General features: G+C 30.2%; 2 protein-coding genes and 1 non-coding gene across 4 annotated transcripts; 1 reads left to right on the top strand and 2 right to left on the bottom strand.

The window, feature by feature from the left end:
- Positions 1-2,040: 2,040 nt before the first annotated feature.
- On the bottom strand, positions 2,041-2,112 carry Bm14615. The gene has a single exon. It is a non-coding gene; the product is annotated as a tRNA-Pro (tRNA).
- Positions 2,113-4,476: 2,364 nt separating this feature from the next.
- Positions 4,477-9,963, bottom strand: Bm10354 (Uncharacterized protein; the record flags this gene model as incomplete). The annotated part of the gene is made up of 10 exons (XM_043078236.1): positions 4,477-4,501; positions 5,030-5,152; positions 5,275-5,441; positions 5,584-5,704; positions 6,153-6,345; positions 6,875-7,030; positions 7,123-7,320; positions 7,473-7,601; positions 8,208-8,504; positions 9,909-9,963. The coding sequence occupies 10 exons, from the start codon at positions 9,961-9,963 to the stop codon at positions 4,477-4,479; spliced, it is 1,464 nt and encodes a 487-aa protein (XP_042934170.1).
- A 1,774-nt stretch (positions 9,964-11,737) lies between these two features.
- Positions 11,738-16,533, top strand: Bm1914 (the record flags this gene model as incomplete). 2 transcript variants are annotated; one of them, XM_043078234.1, is made up of 5 exons in its annotated part: positions 11,738-11,741; positions 12,297-12,451; positions 15,312-15,517; positions 15,816-15,992; positions 16,329-16,533. In XM_043078234.1, 5 exons carry the CDS (start codon positions 11,738-11,740, stop codon positions 16,531-16,533), a joined length of 747 nt encoding a protein of 248 aa, XP_042934168.1. The 2 variants fall into 2 exon arrangements, with proteins under 2 accessions (XP_042934168.1, XP_042934169.1); XM_043078235.1 differs by lacking the exon at positions 11,738-11,741 and having other exon boundaries at positions 12,323-12,451.
- Positions 16,534-16,740: the final 207 nt, after the last annotated feature.

The raw sequence follows: 16,740 nt of genomic DNA, 5'->3' as shown, positions 1-16,740 counted from the left end.
ATCAAACTAGGAGAAATAATTCCTTTGAAAATTCCCGCATTTCAATCCATCACCATCAACCATTCGCCTCTTTTCACCTTTAACATGGTTTACTAACTTTTTTCTCTCTCATCTTTTTCTTTGCCCCTCTCTCTCTCTCTCTCCCTCTCCCTCTTCTGCTATAAATGTGCATCACTTTATCAATTCCTTTCATTCATCCTTTCTTTATATTCATGTTTTTTCTTTTTTTTCTTCTTTTTTAAAATATATGGCTACAAAAATTTATTCATCTAAAGTATACATTTAAATTTTATAAAGAAAAGAGGAAAATGAAATTTATTTACTCAAATTTAATTCACATAGCTAGCTAATTAGCACTATATAAAGAATACTAACTAGCATATTGAAATTTTTGTTATGAATAAAATATAAGAAATAGATAGTATGTTTTGAAAAATTTTGGAAGAAATATACTATTTTGAATTTGATACTTCTAATTGATAATAAGAAAATCAAATCAAATCAAATAAAATCTGAAATAAAGGAACGAAGAAGAAAGATTAATGTGAAATTTATCACTCATTGACCAATGTAAATGAAAATAGAATGATTGGACAGCGAATAGATGGATGGATGGATCGAGAATCATTACTCATCCGATACATTTATCATTAGTTCATTCATGTCGACCCACACATAATATCACCAAATATACATTACAGTAATCCTATCTATGGATCATCCTAACCCATTTTTGAATTAATTTAGCACCAAAAAAAAAAAAAAAAAATGAAAGAAATTCAAAATTTTGTTTTTTAAAATCATTGATCTGATCAGAAATAAAATTTTTTGAACATCAATCAACAAAAATATTTCATTTTTTTTAGCATAAATAAAAAAAAAAAAAAATATTGCAAAAAGAAAAAGCAGCAAAGAGCTGTATAATACAAGCTTAATACAAATAGATATTCATAGATTAGATAATTATGGAATTAAATATCATAAGATTTACGACTGATAATTTCAGCTTCAAAATGATTTTTTGAAATTTTTAAATTTTAATTTGAACATTTGCATCAACAATCACTTTACAGCAATATTTAATATTGTTGCTATGGGTTTTGCTGTCTTCGCGTCAATCATTTACAATAAGAAATCAATTTCTGCTATTCCATGCAAATATAAAAATAGACGAATGCTTTTATCTTATCTTATCTTATCTCATCGACAGTAAATAAAAAATGATTTTGTAGTTTTCAGATACAGCCAATGCTTATTTGTTTTAACTTCTTTTGTATCTTTTAGCCAACACAAAATAATGTTTAGCATTTTCGCTAAATCTTTATGTAATCACAAAATCATATTGAATAATTATCTGAAAAAAAAAAAAAAAAAACTGAAAAAACTGAAATTAATAATCATGTTAATTTCATTGAGAGATTCTTTAATTTCCTACAAAGTAAAAGAAATAAAAATTTTTATGTATGAATGAATTACTTTTGTCATTACAGTTTCTAAATTAATGTACTTTTTTACGAATCTTAAATTAATGTATTTTTTCCAAAAAAATGTGATCAATTTCTTTTTCCATGTTTAAAGAAAAATAAATATTCTCTAGAAGAATTAGAACCATCAGTAGTAATTGTTTTACTTTAAAGAATTATTGTTAGTTACAAGTAATATGTTCATTCTGTTTCAATATCTTAATTCATGTTTCATTATACACTCAATAATTATTTTTTTTTTTGTCAAGAAATGAATAAGTAATAAGGTAAAATTCATAAAAACTTCATCCTTACAAAAGTAATGAAAAAATTTTCTTTTACGCAAAAGATGCATTCAAACATTAAAGTGTAACCATTTAAAGATGAAAAGTAATTATAATTAGTGATAATTTCAAAAGATAAGTAATGACCAAAAAAAAAAAAAGGAAATAAAGACTATACAATAAATAATGTCTCTATTGTTAGATATGAAATTCGAGCAGAATTATTGTCGTTCTTGTGTCAAAGTATCATTCTTGCAATATATTTTTTTTTTAATTTTGTTGCAAAAACGGTGGGGCTGAGCCGGTGATCGAAACCGGGACCTCTCGCACCCAAAGCGAGAATCATACCACTAGACCACTCAGCCTTGGCATACTGTCTTCTTAAGAAAATTGTAATTTGAATTTCTTTCAATAATCTTTTGTTCACTATTGAATTTAAAAATATTTCAAAATGGATGATACTAGTATTTACTAGTATCATCCATTTTTGTTTATGTAATTATAAGACATCAATAAGAGTAATACACAACAATAAACAATGTCGAATGGTACTTAATGACAAACAAAAAGTCATAAATACATATACAAGTAAATATATGTAGACATTTAAAGTTAAGTTTTGATAATTTAAACTCCTACCGGACTGCATCAGCAGTTATACATTCATAAAGAATTGATAAAATGATGTAAATTGAGCCGTAAATTTGTAGATCGGTGATAAATTAATGAGAAATATAAATAATATAACAAAATAGTAATCCATTTGTAAACTTTTAAGATATATTGTTCCAATTTTTTCAATGTTTTTGATTCAATTACTAGAAGAAGAGTACTGTTTATCATTCACATTCTACAAATATTATAATCAGTAATGAATAAAGTGGAATCAAATTTCTCTTTATTTATTCATTAATCATTCCAATGCTATCTACGAATACCATAAAAAATGAAAATAAGAGAGGATAAGGCGGAGCTCTCTACATTTATTGGTGTATTGAAATTGAATTCTACCTGAATATTTATCTCCTTTCATGAGACCGTCTCATTGATCAAGCCAATTTCATTGTTTTCTTCACAGCACTTCCCTCTCAACCACTTATCCATTTATTCATTCATCCCTTCAAGAATTCTTCATTTTATTGCTTCTTCTTAATATTCACCAATAATACAGTTCCAAAAAGAGGCTGTCAACTTGTTCATTTGCCTCATTTGACAATACCGTATACCTCGCTAAGGTCGTTTAGTGGTGAATTCATGGATGGAACAATGCAAAATTGATTAACATCATCATTTTAATTTACATAATACACACATGAAAAATACAAATAAAAGCTATCAATTCTTTGCTTTTTAAAATCTTATAAACGTACTCATAACGCTTTACCATATTTTACCCACGGAGATAACCCACAACTAAACGAAGACAATCAATTCACTCTAAATCTTAAATAGCAGTATAATGACAATGAGGAAAAAGAAAAAAAACAAAGCACTTTAATAAAATAGACCGATACAAATTCCCTTTCTTTTTGTAATGTAAACAAATGAAAACAGTGTCACTGACTAGTTTTATCTGATTGCAGTTATAACTCCTTTTTCCCATTATATATAAAATACAAATAAAAACATAGTGCAAGAGAGAGAGAGAGAAAAAAAAAAAAAAACAATTTTTAGCGAAACACGAAATATTTAATTACAAAGTATAAAAAATAATTTCAAGAATACAATTAAACCTACAAGAAATATGAAGATAAAATCAAAATATCGCAGTTGCTATACAAACCACACACGATTCTGATTCAAAGTTAGATAAAACATATGAAATAATTCTGCTAAATATATTAATGCGGATCATTCCCTAAAGTTTCTGTAATAATTAATCGAATATAATAATGCCTAAAACACGACAAGTATTGAATTTGAATGGTCGACTTTATATTTACATGGAACACAATGCTTCATAATAAAGCTTAAGTATAGTGCGGTGATCCACTTCTTCTAATAAATGGTTCGCTATTTTCGTTAATGCAATAATTACTGAGACAATCAATATCATATTAAACAAAAAAGAAATACACAGTAAATTACTGAACTATAAGTCTAATCTCAGACAGCGAAGACATTGCAGACATTGTACAAACTACAAATGGAAATTTTAAACACAGTAAAGATCGAACAATGTCAGAGTAATTATTTTCTAGCTTTCTTCTCCTATCAGAAACTTCTAAACGGATTTGTAGGCAATGTAATAAATGCTGTTTTGAATGAATGAAATGCAGTACACCTTGTAGTAGTGTACCCCACATATGACCTCCAATCAAGAGAGATGTGTTGAAATGATAGCACAGAAGTATATTGTATAAAATATCTCAAAGGCTCGAACATTGTACTAAAAGGCTAATGTTTTGAAAACTGTCTACTATTATCTATTAGAGTTCTTTAAAATTAAGTGTAACTAATTGATAAGGAAAATATTACAAGAAAGATTCTACTACAAATTGAATATTTGCCCTTACTAGTCCTATTTAAAAATGTATCTGTACAGCAGTGAGCAACCGCAGAAACTCTCTATAGATTTTTCGAGAAATACAAAGATCCAAATTTCTCTTTCTTTACTGCTTCTATTTTTTTGCTTTATCCAAATGTAGTAATATGGAGCAAACAAAGAAATTAATATCAAAACGACGTAAATGACAGTGTTGATCTCTCAAGAAATGTTCTCACGGGAGTCAATACCGATGACGACTTGAATGTCTGCAATAAAATTCAAAATTAGATTTAATTTTGCTAAAGAAACACATGTAGACATTAGAAACTTCTTACAATTGAGATTAAAATTTTTATTTCTGCAATTTGTTTGTTTGAAATGGTTTTACGGTATAAATTGATTGTGCACCTCAATAATTTCCAGTAAAAGTGAGATAATCCTACGGAAATAATTAAAATATTTGGTATTCTATGATAAAGCCATTTCGAAGAAACTAAGTTTTTTTAAGAACAACAAGATACATGAAATTCATGAAGGTGAAAAGTTAAAAGTTAGATGTGTGTAGCTACGCTAGAAAGCACCAACATATTATTTAACTGTTATGGCTGTGCATTATGAAAAAGATCACTGTAAAGCACGAAGCCATAGTAATAAACACCAAATAAAAATTTTCATCAAAAAATTAATCCAAATAGGAAACCTTACTTCATCACCATGTATCTAGAAATTAGTTTCTTGGAAAACGTTCAAAATATTTAAAACAAACATTTGGAAATATCAGTATTCTTTATTACCTTCGAAATAATTCATGCTCTTCATGAGAACTGTCACGCCAATTACTTTTACATGAATTGTGACCCGAGTAGGAATCATATTTGTGTCCTGATGATCGTTCTGAGCTATGTTTTTTCTCATGACTGAAATAAAAAGAATATAGAAAAGCACATGAAAAATGAAAACTTATTTCGATGATTTAGAATAATGATGACCATGTATCAAAAGACGGCATTTCAGTGATAATTAGAAATTGAAAACTCACTCTGCTGACTTGGAATGATGACGATGCCTCCGTATTAAAGGACGGCGCTTCGGCGACAACCTTTTTGGCGATGGCCGACGTTTTCTCAGGGATGACGACAAACGAGAACTGTTATGTGAAGGATACGAAACCGCAACATCCATAAGGGGAAGTAGTCGAGAAGCACTCTATAAACATAGACAAACGATACCAAACATGTTATATGACTTCTATTTCTAAAGCCAAGAAACGAATAAAACAATTTTCATGAACTACAAATAAAAAAGAAAGTCCTCTTGAATTTGATTAGCTAATAATTTAAACACATACATAGCTTTCCGTTCCACAATTCATTCTGCTACGGCTACCATGTCTGCTTGAAGATAACAGCATAGCAGGAGGTCGACCTTCCCTCAATAACTCTTTCAAAGTTTTCTTTATCGGCAAATTTCTGAAACTTTCTACAGTGTAGGAATAAAACATTTCGGTTGTCCTACTGCAGTAGGATCAAAAGAAATATGCATACAATAATTTTTAGCTGCATTTTTAAACAAACAGAAAATGCTGATTCCCACTACATTTTGACTATGCTATGATGCATTTGCACATGTGCAGAAAGTATAACGAGCAGTTACATATTCCAAGTTTTCCTTTTTTCTTATTAATAGCTGATCTCTATAACTCATACAAATGAAGAAAGATGAGGCTCACAAAAAGCATTTTTCTGGGAGAGTTTCATATGCGTAATTCTGAAACCAATTAAGAATCTAGAAATTTCACGGTTTCTAGATCATTTGATTCGCACTCTTAATGGAAGGACGAGAAGACGTATGAAGACATTCCTTACAAAACAAATTTCCTTCAAGAGACATATTTCATAACAATTATGAAGAAACTACCTCTTAGCATTTCTAAATTCTAAATAAGATATTTCAGTTTCCAATAAAGACGGCAGTTTTTGTGAATTGTCTCGAATTTTCAGTTTCAGTGTTTTCAAATCAACACTATCATCAAATGGAAATAAGCTGCAGAGTCGCTGACCCGCAGCACGCTGTATCTCACAACCATCAGAAGCAGCATATATCACTTTTTCTGAAAAAAAAAAAAAAAAAAAAAAATGCAAAAAAATTCGGAGGAATAAATTACGAACAATACTTTCGAAATTCCATAACGCACTTCATCTCCAACTCAAATTAGAGAAGAGGAGGGGGAGGGCAAAATTGGAAATCTAGAACAAGTTGAATTGTTTCTTTAATAACTCTAATTCGGATTCAGCAGTGTTCCAAAATAACGTAAAAATTCTAGCACTTGTACCGCAATACCTTTCATATAACGACTGTACACAGATATATTCATAATTGAAAATATATTCAAAACTCGAAATTTTACGGCACTTGATAAATACAAGTCATTAGGAAAATTTTGACAAAGTATACAAAATTTAATATTAGGCCTTTATTTCATAAAAATCTATTGAAAAATTATTCGGGAACAAAATGTTCAAGCTATTACAATCCGAAAAAATTCACATCCGGAATAGACAGAACGACTACTGCAGTAAAGCAAAACATTTCAAAAATTGGTTTTTTAATGGAAATAATGTTAAAGAAATAAATGGTACCTTTATTGAATGGATTCTTAATATGGTCACTTGCGCTAAGTGCAAGCGGACACTTTGTAATCCATTGCAGTTTAATGTTACCACCGCCTTTGAAATCAACCCATCTCATTGCTGGCTGACTTCTGTATAGCGCTTCCGAACACATCCGAGCAAAACCTATTTAAAAAGTATCAAGCAAGGATTCAATATCCTTTGTTTCTCAAAAAATTTCATCAATCATAAACTATATCAGGAATACAAAGTATTACCGGCAAAATGATCCGCATTTCGTGCAAGAAAAACAAGTATCACAACCGGAGCTCGCCGATATGCTTCTGCCAAAAGCTTTTCGACGAATGGATGGGTTGTCCACAATGAAGTTTCCATCGCCAACTTGATATTTTCTTCGCACGCTCGTGCCAGAAAAAATTGTGCACGATGCATCAAACACTCTATTTCGACTGATTCTAAATGGATACGTGCTTCTACCGGTAAGTCATATCATAAAATATTAGGGCATAAAGTCAGATTATAAAAAAGAATAAGAACAATTGCAACAAGATCACTGGCATCAATTTGAAAAGTACCTACTTGCTCAAGATAATATACAACAAATTACCTGCACAAATGACTGCATCAGGTCGCTTATATTTATATGATTCTATCGAATGTGCTCTTTTATATGTTGACATATCTTCTTTTTTCACCAAAGGTACCGAATTACAGCGGGATGGCTCTGATGTCTCTTCTGAAAATTCAAAGAAAAAACTGACCGAAACCGATATGCCATACGCAAACACTTCTCCAATACACAAGTAACGATATTTCTCAAGAACGATATTTTCTATTAAATTTCAGAATAGTACAGCATAGTATAAAGTTTAAGTAAAGAGGATGGAACCGTTTCAGAAAGTGGCCTGAAAACAAGCATGATTTTTAGGTACCTGGAAAAGCAGAGAATTCAACTTCATTTTTTTGAGAAATTATTTAAGCTCAATTCTGAAAGACTTACAGTTTTGATTTCCAGAAATATCTATAGCCGTTTTTAACACATTTAAGAAAAGGTAAAGTCAGAGCCGAGCCAGAGCCGGCTAATATTTTCTTATATTTAAAAAAAAAAAATAAAATATTTTTTAAATAAACTTAATGCTTAGAAAGTTATTTTTTTGCAAAATATATGAAGTGTATTTTTATATGAATTTTTTAGACAAATCTCGGCAAGCTCTGCATACTTTAATCCTCCTTTTCCTACTGATGAAGAAATAAAAGAGCTGAAGGTCTATAATGCTGAATCTAGTTTTTTATCCGCAAATGAAATACATTTAAAGCTAGATAAATGTAACACAAAAATAACCATGCGTTTCGTTGCATTCATCTCGCACCACTAAATCCAAATCCACATCGCCTTCATCCAACTGGTCAGAATGATCGCCCACAACAACGACCACACCATCATTACTGACAGTCTGTGCTTGACAATATTCGATTTTGTTGTCGCCATCATGACTTTTTTTGCTAGACTCAGAAGAATTACTCTGTCTGCTAGTGTCGTAATTGTCGTCGTTATCATGTTCGCCCACATTCTCTGACAGTCGTGATTTGATACCTGGTGCTGTTCGATCACTGCTGGACGGATTTGAAGAATCGTCATCTACAGGTGGGCAAAGACTGCATTTTTAATCTTCTTTTGGGCATGTGGTGCCGATTCAGAGTTTAAGGTTCGAGGAAGACATGGCTTGCATGAGAAGACATGGCATGAAGCGGTGAGATGAAGACATATTATAATGACAAGGACTCATGTAGTTAGCCAGGTAACCTGAACTGACGGTTTTCAGTAGGCAGTTGCTTCCCAACATCATAGCCAAAGTTAACTGGAAAAATAGGAATCTTAATGGGAATAAGGTAATTAAAGTCATAGAAAGCAGCGTTTTCTAGTGAGTAAAATAGCTCGAGCTGTCGGTAGCTTTTTATCAGCTTGGAGAAAGACTGGCTGGTAAACACAAATGCAAAATCAATGCAGTACGAGAAATGGTCTTGTCCCAGATCAAATTCTGATAGGAAAAGGGTAGATAACAAATGGAACGGTCAAAGGTAGCTTCATAGATGCAGGAATGGTAGTGGTTATCGATTTGTATTTCAACACAACGGGGGCAATAATCCCACCGAAGAGCAAAGCTGAAAGAAAAGAGCAGAATTCTTTTTTTTAAATCAATATTCAAAATTTACGAATTTGAAAAGTCCAAAACATTGTTCAAAATCCGCAAATGTTTCAAATAAGGGTAAGATGTAGTAAAAAAGTTAATACTGCTAAACATAAGATTAACCATTCTATATCACTGTTACTGCTTTATAATCAAGTTACTATTATGAGACAGAGAAACCGTATACCCTTTATTAAGAAAAAATCGAATTATTATGATTCATACTAATCTTTTCATGACTACTATTCCAGTGATGATATCTTCGTAAAAAATAAAGCAAAAGACAGTAGGAAAAATAATCTTACGAAAAGAACATGCTGCCATGCATTATAAAATATGTATCAGTCTTTAGCAAGCATAAGTAAGCACTACTGAATATAAAACAGATCACTTCCTAAATAATATATTACAATACAAAATGTGGCCTATATTCACTAGCACAATGTCGCGCGTTTCTAGAGATAATATAGGTGTATTCCAGACTCATCTTTAGTTTTGAAGCATTTAGTTTCGGATCTATTTCTGGAAAAGTTCGGATATTGGATCAAGCTCACTAATTTACACCCGCAATAGTTCTGTCAAAAAAATACAATTAAAGTTGCTTTGTTATATGGGTTTTGAAAAATGACATTTTGGAACGACTGACTAAACATATCAAATTCCAGTACTAAAACATCGCATGTCACTCGATACTTTTGTCTCCATTTTTGTCAATTAATCCCCCAAAATATAATTTAAAGGAAGAACTTGAACTGTCAAATATCAAGCTGAATCGGACCGATCCTAAGCATACGAAACAGAGTAAAACAAAGGAGAAATTAGCGTGTTAAATGTGGGAGGAAGGAAACACTTACCACGACTAGAGAAATCTGGCGAACCACATAACGCATTATTCTCGAGTTCTGCCATCAAAACCACCTTTCGTCTGAAACCTAAACTTAATTTAGACTTCTAAAACATTTCTGAAAAGTGATTAAAATAGATTGTACGAATTAGTCCGACTTATTTTACGTAATCGATGAAAAAACCAGAACTACATAACGCAGTGCAGAAACTACCAATTGAAATATAAATTGATAATGCTTGCACGCATAAATCTACTTTTGACAGAATGCTTCTATAATTGATAAAGTCTCATAACGAAAATTGGTTAGGAATTGATTTGCAAAAAGTTATGATCAAAAACTTTTTATATAGTACATTTTTTATGAGAGGCTGAAGAAAAGTAGTAAGAGGGAGCAAGGACTAATTTCTCTTCCTCTTATACACTATTTCTGCTTACCCTTAGTGTGTTTAATTAGTTATATTTCCATACTAACGAGAATTTCTATGAAAAGTTTTTTGATTTATCCGAAATTTTTATTGAATTCGATTAATTAAAACTCATTTGCTTGATAGACTGATTTCTTGTTCTTTCCTTTTTCTCATAGCTAATCTCGCCATCGTTACTTTTTAGTATTATTTCAGTTTTCTTTTATTCTCTTCTTGAATACGAATGTCTTTTCTGTTTGGAGATGATGTGGAAATAGTCGGTGGCATAAAGGAAAAGTAAAGCTTCATAGTATCAATTCTTGTGTTTCCATGTATTCAATAAAAATTCTAATCCCATTTAACTTTTATTTCATTTTTTTTTTTGAAATTTAGATTAAATTTATTTGTCAAATAAACTTAAGAACATAAATAATATATTTCTTTCCTTAAGGCAAACCTTATATTGCTCTTTTCTTCATTTTCAAATACTTTTATTCAACTACACGCAATGATAGAAATGGATGAGCATTAATTTTTACAGATTTCTTCTTAGTTTCTTTGTTACTGATAATTATCTTTTTTACTTTTACCTTATTCACGTGCGTAATGTTACGTGGCTCATATATAACTGCATGTATGTTTATGAGAAATTGACGCGAAATGATTAGAAATAGATAGTTAGATGAAAAATAGATATTGCTTACGTTATGCATTATGACTTACGTGAATAGATGTTGTAGTGAGTAGCTACATCTCTTCAAATAAACATTGTATCGATGATATTTGATAAACAAAAGTATCTTTTCGGCTGTCAACATCATAATGTGGAAACTAGTCTAACAAGTTTCGACAGATTGTGTGCAACTTACAGACTTGAACAGAAAGTCTCGCTAACCGGTTACTCATTAATCGTACTGCTGTGTCACCATACTTTTCCACTTATCTTCTCAGTTGTTCCATTTGTTCTTATTTTTTTTGTCATTTGTTTGATAATCTTAGAAGTAATCAGTTTCAAAATAATCTCACTTCGTTAATTTGCCATTCTATTCATTTTGGGTTAGTTTCGATGATTATTAAAATTGCTACCTCTAAAGTCAGTAGCACAAATCTTATGCAGATAGCATATAGGTGAATTTTATTTTTCAAGTACATAATCTCAGTGTTCGTCAGTCAAATGAATATAATAATTTAATAGACAATGCGGATGCAATAATTATCTGACAACAAAACTTATTTGGAAGTGTTAATGTTAGCGACTAGGTTCTTTAGAATTATTTCTGTTTGAATTGGAAGTCGCGTTATTTTTCAAATTTATCAGATAGTTCTTTTAATTTTTCACTTTAGCAACAAGCGCAATGTATATTGAAGAAGAGGAACGAATTCGACACTAACAATTTATTTGTCTGCTTGTATTGAAAGAATCTGCTCAAAAATGGGTACGTATCTTTTAGTTCCTCCTTTAAATTTCATTTCTTGATTTGAAGCAGTTGCGCATGTTTTCATTAATTCAAGTATTTGTTATTTCATTGATTCTCTATGTGTAACTCCTATAAATTATTTGTTAGCTAACCTGTAATTTCCATTTCGAGAAACCTCCTGGTTTCTCGTTTAATTGTTTTTTTTATGCTTCATATTTTCGTTGTTAAATAGCAATCTTTTTAAAGCTTATAGTATTGTTGCTACATTCTTCCCATCATAGCAGTAGTTTGATAAAGAAAGAAGTGAAATTAATTGAATATAATTTTCGAAATTTTTTTTTCAAACAAACAGGACATAACTGCTTCTGTAAAATAAGCTTTTAGTATTTACATGCAACTCTCTTCATTTCATTTACCATTCATTCTTAGTCACGCACTGATATTTTCTACTGATTAAATCACTAATGCATTTCATTTCTTGTTGTGTTCAAATACATCATAAAATTTTGATGTATTTGTGGGGTAGAACTCGTTTGTGTATCGTTTGTTTAACAAAGACTTGTTATGTTTCAGAACTCCAGAATGGCGTTATAAAGAGTATGGTGCGGTATTTATTCTGTTTTAAATGCCATTATTTTTGCATTCTCCCAGGTGTTATTTTGATTTTTATCGTTTATCAATGGTTATTCACTCTGCTGTTGGAAAAGAGTACTGTTAAGGAAAGACCAGTAAGTTAATGAATGAAATTCGGGTTGTTATTGAGAATCTTATAGAATTTAATCTGCTTTTCTGCTACATGCCTTTCAGTTAATACAGCTTACAACGTATCGCATCAAAATAGAGCTTAATATTCAGATTATATTATTTTTTATATAACTGTTGAAACTGCTGCAAAGGACATCAATTTCTCTCTTTTCTGCAAAATTAAAGGTTATGTAATATCTTCATCGTTTTGAGATTTTATTAATTGGTAAACAATAAAATTCTAGCTTCCATTCGTGCAGAAATATAGAATTCTGGAGATATTTTTAGTGGTGATTGAAGCGCTGAGATCTCATTTCTGTAAATGAAATGGTTGAAAAGAATATCTAAATCAGAAATGCTGGTAAATTGCAGTTTTTCTGCTGATGATATGTATTTACTAAATATTTATTTAACTGATAGAACATTATAAATTCAACTATGTTAAAAGGAATTTGGGCCAAACGTTTTTACTTAAATCTCCAATAAGTTTTGATAATGATAAATTCTCTTTCATAGTAATAATTAAACATCAAAGGCATACTCATTGGATAGGTCAGAGAAAATGTTTAATAATTAGTTTTATGATTCTATTTTAGAACATTCACTGTGATATCGACATAGATCCAAAATCAAATAATTGATATTTCGTAATTTAAAACCGAGTGATATAATCAAGCAAACATAATTTAGCTGGTACTTAGCATTATTGTTTGGTATTATATAGTCTTGCTTGTTAATAATTTGTTTCAAATGATTTTTTGGGTGCTTGTTAGTGGAGGTTTTCGATATATGTTGTTGTTAATTATACTTGAATTTATGAGTTATTTGCCAAATTAATTATTTGATAGCCTTTTTTTTTAAATTTGGATTAGCACTCTCTGTTGCTTCTATGTCACGCAAAAGATATCTTGCGTCGACTGCAACTAATTTCAAAATAATTTCATTCTCCTGAAACTTTTATGAGACTTATCGATCAAAAAACTTTATCTTTTTTTTTTTTTTTCTTTTATTTTTACTTGGGAGAAAAAGGAATATTGTAAACAAAGAAAAGTCTACTAAATTTTTTTCTTCCGGTTTGATATCTCTTCATTTTTCGTGCTACTTAAACCATTTAAAAGAAAATAGAGAGATTAATGCTTAACTATATTTTCTTTTGTAAGAAAAGTGCTATACTTATTGACTGGATTCTCATTTCTTACAAGCACAAATTATATAAATTATTAGTTATTTTTATATTTCTTTTGATGAGGAAATGATTGTAACTGGTTCTCTGCAGTCATTCAGTATGATTCGACTTTTGAATATGAACATGAAAGAAAGGGAGATGTGTGGTAAACAAGATTTCTCTAAAGGAGATAATTAGACATTTCTCGTAGCTGTTGTTTATTTTGCTGTTTTTGGTTTAATTAACATTTTTTAAGATTCTCAACCATATTTGTGATATAATTAGAGTGCTATCGAGATCCCGTTTATATTTAGAAAAATAGCTAGTTAATATTGGATGAAATCAGAAATGGAAATTGTTTTGTTTACTTGTGAGATAGAAATCTCTCTGCCTTTTAACTGTTACCTTATAGTGCGAAAATAGCATTATGCAGTCATTATCACCATATACTTTCCTTATCTTTTTTTTTTTTTTTGAAATAACTTATTTTTCAACTAATGTTTTCAGGTACTATTATCGTTTTTCTAATAATTGAATCTGTCAAAGCATTTTTTAATTTGCTTTATAGTTTTAATAGCAGTAACTCAACGGTTACAATTTTTTAATTAACATTTCTGATTTCAGTATATGAAATGCAGAAGATTTTCCCGACAATTATAACAAATCTATGGATGTAGAATATTTTCTAGAATTAATTTTATCAAAATTTCAATTTCCATTCAAGTTCTATGTGGAAAATTTTTTAAAAAGTTGAAAAAGTTTTGTTTGCAAATATCAAATAACAGATTTTCAAAAGAAATTATGCTTTTTCAACTCACATCTTAATATACCCTCATAAAAATCAATTTTCCTCTTATATTAATTAACATCTTTTTCTTCACGTTTTTTTTGCTTGAAACCAACTAAATTTATATCTTCTGCTTATGTTGGAAAGAATTATTTGCTCTTTATGTTTGACTGTATTAACTGTACTAATTTAACGCTTCACACAATTCTTCCAACTTGTCAATTCCGGTAATTACATTGAAACTTGACCAAAGTTTTAAAGGAATTTTAAATCTTTAAGACATAAAGAGGAAGATATTTATGAAAAAAGGAATTATATAAATTCCTCCGAAAGCTCAGAAGTAAGATCAGAAAAGAGAAAGAAAAAAAGTTTTAACCCAAAAATTAAAATTATCAGAATATTTGGATCAAAGCGAAACCAATTCAGCTGAAATCGAAGGTTTTTGAACAAGTTTTTCTTTTTTTTTTTTTTTTTTTTTTCTGGCATGACTTTTCATCCTTTTTTCTGGCATGACTTTTCATCCTTTTTTCAAGAAGTGCAAGTGGATGATACGACATCTTAAATCTGCCATGCTGATTTCTTATCCTCTGGGATCAGTGTTTATTAACCATAAAATGATTTTTTTTTTCTTCTTTTTCTTTTTCTTTTTTCCTACATAGTCGCAAGTCGTTGAAGATATTTAAATTTTTAAATACATAATGGCATCAATGACATCACCTTCATTTTTGTCAAAATAACAATGCTAGGAAATTTTTTTTACTATAGTAAGCAAAATATCCAGTACTGAATTGAAGTTTAAATTTGTCAGATGAATGATTCTAATCATTAATCATTTTCAGTTAATTTCAAACTCTTGAAACTTTTTTTTTCTTTTTTCTTTTTTTGCTTTCAGCTAATAAAACTGCAAACATCAGAGGCCACCATTGGCAATATAGTAAAATTAGCGGCATATATTGAAGCGCAATGTCCAGATACCTCGCGCTTTGTTCACCAACAGCTTCTACCAGTATGGCAAGAACTATCTGTGACAAATAGGATTACACTTAAAATTGTACCTTTCGGCAAAGCAAAGTGTGATCCAGTGGGTAATGACTATAGGTAATTTCAAAATATATCTTAAGGAATGATAATAATGACTTTAACATATGTGCATTATATATTGACTGCATGAATTTGGATTATATTTATTTCTGATCATAATTAAATTTTTTTTTTTTCTACAATTTCTTATTCTTGATAACTTTTTTTATTTGCATTGAGGTGTGGTGTCATTAAAAGAAATATTTGCTATGTGGGATATATAGGAAAATGAATAATGGATAAATAAGTTGGTTTGCACTAAATGATAACTTTCTTAGGTAATTAACACTGTTTGTCGGTCTTCCTATTTTTTTAGTTGTAAATGTCAGCATGGACCACCAGAATGCGAATTGAATCAGCTTATGAACTGTGTAATTGAAATAGTTAAAAATCCACGTCAGTATGTCCCAGTAATATCGTGTATCCAAGGAAAACGTGATCTTCGCTCAGCCGGATTAAAATGCTTGTCCAAGCTTTCCGTATCCAGTAAAAGGTAATTTCTGCTTATGCGAGGTGAAAAGTTAAGTCTTTACAACTATTAGAAGACTGATTGACAGAATGTTTTTCTGTTAATGGTATGTTCATTTGATACTTGTTCAACACCCCGTTATCAAGTTTTTATGTGCTTGTAATGATCAAATGCGATGATTTTATGCAAGTATACTAAGTACACTTTTGTATACTTTTGATGGAAATAAAAATTTCTGCTGTTACAGAGAAGATACAAGATATTCATTAGCTAAGCATTCTGTTGTTATGGAAAATCCTTTCCTATTCATCGATTCTTAATCATAAAAATTGATACATTAATGTCATCTGAGTATTTCAGTATTCTGCGATGTGCTGAAGGAGAAGAAGGAAGAAGACTTTTGGCAGAAGCAGGTGTAGAAACAGAACGTTTGCAACCACCGCTGAATTTCGTCCCTTGGATTATGATTAATGGAATACGCTCCAGTGATGCATTTTACGATCTGAAAAAGAATCTTTGTGATGCGTTAGATCCTGTACCGGACCAGTGCAAGAAGCAGCAATGAATAAGTTCCGTTCCCTTATGTTTTGTCGTCATATTAAAATTTAGAATCAGTCATTATTTGATATGGATTTCTGTTATTATCATTCCTTGTTATTTTTCTAAAAAAATTTGAACACAACTGTTTTAGGGATGCATTTATTTGACAAACAGAATTTAACACCTTCTTACAACTACGGTTTAATTAAAATAAGGGAATATAGACATATTT

The sequence above is a fragment of the Brugia malayi genome (assembly GCF_000002995.4).
Source record: "Brugia malayi strain FR3 genome assembly, contig: Bm_v4_Chr2_contig_001, whole genome shotgun sequence".
NCBI classification, from domain to species: Eukaryota; Metazoa; Nematoda; class Chromadorea; order Rhabditida; family Onchocercidae; genus Brugia; species Brugia malayi.
The sequence above is the reverse complement of the archived record's forward strand: the minus strand, read 5'-3'. Positions and strand labels throughout refer to the sequence as shown.